Consider the following 6,005-nt stretch of genomic DNA (forward strand, 5'->3'; position numbering starts at 1 on the left):
GCCAGGACATGGGCTTGGTCCCAGGACAGTCCCTGTCATCCTGGCTTCATCCCTGGCTTGATCCCATTTGAGTCCCCGAGCATTCTGTCTCAGTCCTGATTGTGTCCCTGAGCACGCTGGCTGTGTCCCTGCCCTGGTCCTGCTCCAGTCCCTGACACCCTGCCTTGGTCCCTGGCTGGGTCCTGAGCTGGAACCTGATCATCCTGGCTTAATCCCTGGCTTGATCCCGGTCCAGTCGCCCAGTACCCTGGCTTGGTTCCCAGCTTGGTCCTGCTCTGGTACCAGAATGCCCCGGTCTGGTCCCCGGGTGGTCCCCACGACCCCTGCTCTGGTCCCAGTCCAGTCGCAGATCACCCTGGGCTGGTTCCCACCTTGGTCCTGACCTGGCCCAAGGCTGCCCTGGTTAATCCCTGCCTTGGTCCTGACTGAACCCCTGAGCATCCAGGTTTGGGCCCTGCCTCGATCCCCAGATGGTCCCTGAGCGCTCTGGTTTAAGCCTGGCTCGATCCCGATCCAGCTCCTGAGCCCCTCAGCCTGGTGCCCGTGCCAAAGGCATCCAGCACTGCCGTGTTTCCTCTCTGCGGGGTGGGCATGGGGTGGGCAGCTGTGGGATGGCTGTGGAGTGGCTGTGGGGAGGCTATAGGGGGGCTGTGGGGAGGCTCTGGGGTGCGTCCCATCCCTCCCTCCTCCCTGGCAGCGCTGGCCAGAGGAGCAGAGGGCCAAGGCTGGAGCGGTGCCTCTGCAGAGCTTCCAGGCTCACATCAATTATTGACGGTTTCCTGAGGGGTATTAATCAAGGCCTCCTGCATCATTCATGGCCAGCGGTGCAGGGAGAGCTCGGCTCTGCTGCCCGGCGGGATCTGGCATCCCCCAGAGAGGGGCAACCCAGGCCCTCCCCAAAGGAAACCTGGGGTCCTTATTGACCACAAAAGCTGGGCTGTCCCCCCAGAAGAACCTTTCCCCCCCCAGAAAAGGTTTTCCTGGGTGTCCGGGGTCACCTGCACCCCTTGGTGTGGTCCTGGCTCAGGATTAGGCTCCCACACGCTGGGAGGGTTCACCCAAGGGTCACGAGCACCCGTGGGTGCTATCGGGGTGTGAAATTTTAGGGACACATCTGAGGGGAAATTTAGGATTTTCCCCTCAGACAGGTTTCCTCCTGGCCCCTTCCCACATCCCATCTCTGCTACCAACCCCCCATGCCCTGCCCAGCTTCCCACCCCAACTCCACAGGGCTTCCACACCCTCGGGTTCTGCTCGGGACAGCTGGACCAGCCTCTCCAAGCTCGGATTCCTCGGGGACACCCGGGACCCTGGGTTCTGCTGGGACACCTGGGGCACTGGGTTCTGCTGGGACACCTGGGACACTGGATTCTGCTGGCACACTGGGTTCTACTGGGATTCCTGGGACACTGGATTTGCTGGGATTACTGGGAGCCTGGATTTGCTGGGATTACAGGTGTTTAGGGCCAGAATGCTCCAGCCCACATGTTGACAAAGGGCTGAGGGGCATGAGGGAATAAGACAGGGTTACCCTTGTCTCCTTCATAATATGGCTGGGGGCCAGATCCCCCCCTCCAGGGCTACCGGAGGGGACAAAATCCATCAGAAAAGGAAAGAGCAGATTGCAGCTGTGCCCCTTCCCTGCCTCTGCCAGCAAAGGAGCATGCCCCTAAATCACCTGAGCATCCATGACAATGGCCCTGGCCCTGCCGCCCCCATTGCCACAGGCACCTTCTCCTGATTAAGGAGACCAAAGCATCTCCCCTGGAAGGATGAGATTTTGGGATTTCGTGATTGTGACTGATTTTTAACCACCAGAAGAGGGAGGTTCTTCCATGGGAGGGACATTCCTGGCTGCAGCAGCGTCTCCTGTGCCATCCAGCCCCCGGCCATTCCCAGGAGAGGGGAACCAGCATCCCTCTGCCATCTAAAATCCCAAAAGGGAGGGAGTAAACAGCCTGTCTTTGTGCAGGGGTCCCCATCCTGCCTGGATCTCTCCAACCCTGGGGCTGAGCCAGGCTGGAAATGGGGAACGGGGACCTCATCCCATTTCCTGAGGGTGAGCTGTGGGAGGGGACATCCACATCGCACTGGGAACCAGGATCCTGGAATGGGGGCTCTGGGCTGGGCTTTGGGGTCCCCACAGGAGAGGGGCAGATCCCATCAGAACAAACCAGAGCCACATCCTGTGTTTGGAGGGAGGCCCAGCACAGGAGCAGGCATCCCTGCTCTGCCCCGGGATGAAACACTCCTCCTGGGATGAGCTCCCACCTGGGGTTTGGGGATGCTCAGGAGCTTTCTGCACGGATGGATTTTTTTTTTGCCCTGCTAATTATGGAAGCACCTTTTTTCCCAAAATGCAGCAGCAGAGGTCAAAAAGCCAACGGAAATACAGGATGGAAAGGCAGAAAGCAACCTCAGCGAGGGCTTGGATCGGCTCAAATCTTTAATTAGAAAAATAGACACAAATTTGAAATATTCCTGATAGAGGCCTTTTCTTTTTACAAACATAATAATAATAATAATAATAATAATAATAATAATAATGAAATCACCTTTCCCAAGGGCCTGTCAGCACCAGTTGCCAGAGCCCGGTGGGGTCTCTCTCCCTGGGGAGAAAGGACGGGAGCAGCCGCAGCCCCGACCGTGCGGGCCGGGAAATCTCCAGGCAGGAACATCCTGCGAAGTGCTGGCTTGGGAAATCACAGCCGGGCGCCACGAACGCCGAGTGTCCACAACACCCACCTGGGTGGTGATTTCTGTCTGTACACGGGCTCTCCTTCCCCCTCCTCGCAACAGGAGCTGTGAGGTGGCTCAGTCCCCGCGGTGCGGAGATGGCTCCGGCCGGCCGGGGCTGCCCCACGCCATCCCCGCAGGGAGCGGCCCCGCGGCATCGCCTCGCCTCCCGCGGGGCGCTCTGCTGCTCCGCCGCCGCCTCTCCTCCGGGGCCACCCGGGAGGGAGCTCCCACCCCGGCTCTCCCGCGAGACGCTCGGGGGACCTCGGGAAACGCCGCCTGCCAGCGCTCCGGCCGGAGGTTCAGAGTGTCCCGAAGGAGAGCCCCACCGAGAAGAACCCCAAGCCCTTGAGCTTCTCCTCGGTCCGGGCTTTCTGCTTGAGGTGCACCTTGCTGTGGCGCTTCTTCTCGTCGCTGCGGGCGAAGCGGCGGCCGCAGGTGTCGCAGGAGAAGGGCTTCTCGCCCGTGTGGGTGCGGATGTGCGTGGTGAGGTGGTCGCTGCGGCTGAAGTTGCGCAGGCAGATGCGGCACTGGAAGGGCTTGTGGCCCGTGTGGATGCGCAGGTGCCGGTTGAGCTCGTCGGAGCGGGCGAAGCTGCGGATGCAGTTCTCCACGGGGCAGGCGAACGCCTTCTCGTGGGGCTTGGGGCAGAAGCACTTGGAGGAGCACTTGCTGCGCCGCGTCTTCTTCTTGGGCTCGGCCAGCGCGGGAGGGTTGGCGGGCAGCAGGGAGGGCAGCGAGGAGGGCGTGGGGTGGCCCAGAAAGTCCGTGGGGGGCACGGAAGGAGAGGGGTGAGGATGGAGGAGCTCGGCGGAGCCCATCAGGCCCGGCAGGACCTCGGGCTGGGCCAGGGAGGCGTCGAAGTCCGGCATTAACGGCGCGGCGATGTTGTGGATCTTGCTGTCGGCGAAGTCCCCGCGGGCTGAGAAGTTCTCTGGCTCGCAGCCGAAGCCCAGATGGGTTCCAAAGCAGGCGGCGTCCTCTGCCAGGCTGCCGAGCTCCGGCTGGCAGCTGACGGACAAGACGCTCTCCATCTTGGAGCCCAGCGGGTGGAACAGCCCCTGGCCGCTCTCGGCGGCCGGGAAGCCTTCGGGAGAGTGGAAGCCAGCGGGCAAGTAGGCCTGGTGCTGCTGGGAGATGGGCTCCCACTGGGCACAGGTGGATTTGAACTTGTCCAGGGTCGGGGAGCCCGAGGACAGCTTGATGTCCTGCTTGCTGTCCAGGAGCTTGGGCTGGAAGAAGCACTGGGAGGTGTTTCCCAGCGCGGGCTGCGCCTGCAGGGGCTGAGCGCCCTCGGCCGCGGCGAAGGCGCCGTAGCCCGGCTCCGGGAACGGGGCTGGACTGGATCCGTTCATCTCGGGCTGGCACGACGAGTACAGGTCCAGCTGGCTCTGAGCCACCTCGGGACAGGGGTAAAGAGCGTCCAGGTGCCTCTGGTGGCCCTCGGGGGAAGCGAAGGGGGAGATGCCCAGGATCCCTGACATCAGGTTGAAGAGGGATTCCTGGTCCTGCGGGTGCTCCGGTACCGCCTTGATGAAGAAGCTGCCGGTGTAGCTGAGGGAAGGGGAGGGCTGGCTGCCCAGCAGGGAGTAATCCACGGCCCCGCCGCTGCCGGGGACACCCAGCAGCTCACCTGGGAAACAGAGGAGACGGTGGTGAGAGGGCTGGAGGGATGCGGGGCTGGGGGGCGGGATGCAGGGAGCAGCGGGAGCTGTTGCGTCACTGCGAGGTCTCCATCCCTGAAACCGCACAGGGAGCCCTGGGATTCATCCCCCTCCCCCAGCGGGACCCTCAGGACCCCCGCCCTGAGCTAGCGGGGACTGCTGAACCGCCAGGCCGGGGCTGAGGGCGGAGGAGGGGAAGGTTCCCGATTCCTGGATGCAGCGATCATTCCCAGCGGGGTCCCTCATCCCTGCCCGGCTCCCGCCCGCCCTTACCTCCAAGGAAATCGGCCTCTGCCAGAAGTTGCTGCTCAGGCTGCCCCAAGCCCTGCAGGTCTCCGGTTTTCATCTCGCAGCTCTCCTCGTACTTGGAGTAAAGCGGATCCGGGCAGGAGAAATCCATAACGTTGAGCATCTTCCCTGGAGCCGCGGCCGGAGCAGGGGGGCAGGGCTGGCACGAGCCGGGGATGCTCGGGGAGAGCCGGGAGGCGCTCGGGATGAGCCGGGGAATGCCCAGGGAGAGCCGGTGGATGCTCAGGGCCGAGGCGGGAGATGCTGCAGGCGAGCCCGGGGATGCTCGGGGCGAGCCCGGGATGAGCTGGGAACGCTCGGGGTGCCCGCACCGATCCGAGCGATGCTCGGGGATGAGCCGGGCCACGCTCGGGGAGCCCGGACTCGTCCGAGGGATGCTCGGGGCAGGTGCCGGGGACCCTCCAGGTGATGCTCTGGGGTGCTTGGGGCAGTGCGGGGGGTGCTGGGGCGGGGGCCCCGGGCGCTGCGGGGGCGCTGCGGGGGCAGGGCCGGGGCGGGGGGGGCAGGCAGGGCCCGGCGGCGGCGCAGCCCGAGCGGACACCCGGCGCTCCCTCCCCGCCGCCCCCTTTATAGCGGGAGCGGGGCTGCTCCGACCTTCCGCCGCAGCCATTTCTGGAGTCCCCAGTGAGGCTGCCGTGACGTAAATGCCCATATATGGACTCAGGATGTAGGCTAGGGAGTCCCAATAAGGAAATCTCTCCCGTGACGCGATGCCCCTTCCCTCTCCCTTCCCTCCTCCCCTCCCCCCTTTCTCTCGCTCTGTTTTTCATTTCCCCCCCTTCCTTCTCTCTTTTTAACTAATAATCGCGATATTTTTAACAAATCTCTGCTGCTCGGTGCGCCCAGCATCCCCTCCCGCAGCCGCGGCCCCAGGCGGGTGTGCACACGCGTGTGCAAGCCCCGGGTGCGCAGGAAGGAGCCTGCGCTCGCAGCCTTTGCTTTGCCCCGGTTTCGGGGAGGCTGCGGGGCATCCCCGCGGCTCCGGCCCTTGCTCCGCAGCCTTGGCTCCTGTCCCACCGTGGGCTGCTCCTCTCTCGGATTTGCATCTCCCCAGGCTCTCCTTCGCCCTGTGCTATTTTTTCCCCCTTTTGTTGCTCTTGCTCCTTCTAGAAGCGCCAAAGGTGCCGGACTTGCTCTTCCTCCCCCCTTCCCTCCCCTCCGCTCCTCTCCCGGCCGGATTTTGCGATACTTTGTGCCGGCCTGTCGCGGCTGCGGGATGCGGAGCGGGGGGTGGATGCCGGCTCCTCCTGCGGCAGAGCGAGCGGCCGGGAGGAGAAGGCAAAGGCTGTGAGGAGC

The 6,005-nt window shown here is 63.8% G+C and overlaps 1 protein-coding gene across 1 annotated transcript; it reads right to left on the minus strand.

The window, feature by feature from the left end:
* Positions 1-2,990: 2,990 nt before the first annotated feature.
* On the minus strand, positions 2,991-5,141 carry EGR4 (early growth response 4). The gene is made up of 2 exons (XM_068189257.1): positions 4,674-5,141; positions 2,991-4,369 (listed from the first exon to the last, which is right to left on the minus strand). The coding sequence occupies exons 1-2, from the start codon at positions 4,810-4,812 to the stop codon at positions 3,039-3,041; spliced, it is 1,470 nt and encodes a 489-aa protein (XP_068045358.1). The 5' UTR covers positions 4,813-5,141; the 3' UTR covers positions 2,991-3,038.
* Between the last annotated feature and the right edge of the window lie 864 nt (positions 5,142-6,005).

This window comes from Anomalospiza imberbis, chromosome 4 (genome assembly GCF_031753505.1).
Source record: "Anomalospiza imberbis isolate Cuckoo-Finch-1a 21T00152 chromosome 4, ASM3175350v1, whole genome shotgun sequence".
Classification (NCBI taxonomy): Eukaryota; Metazoa; Chordata; class Aves; order Passeriformes; family Viduidae; genus Anomalospiza; species Anomalospiza imberbis.

Bases quoted from the DNA above. Each gene is read 5' to 3' on its own strand.
- EGR4 (XM_068189257.1), bottom strand. From the start codon at position 4,812: ATGCTCAACGTTATGGATTTCTCCTGCCCGGATCCGCTTTACTCCAAG. The intron at 4,370-4,673 runs GTAAGGGCGGGC...TCTGTTTCCCAG, and splicing joins AGAGGCCGATTTCCTTGGAG to GTGAGCTGCTGGGTGTCCCC.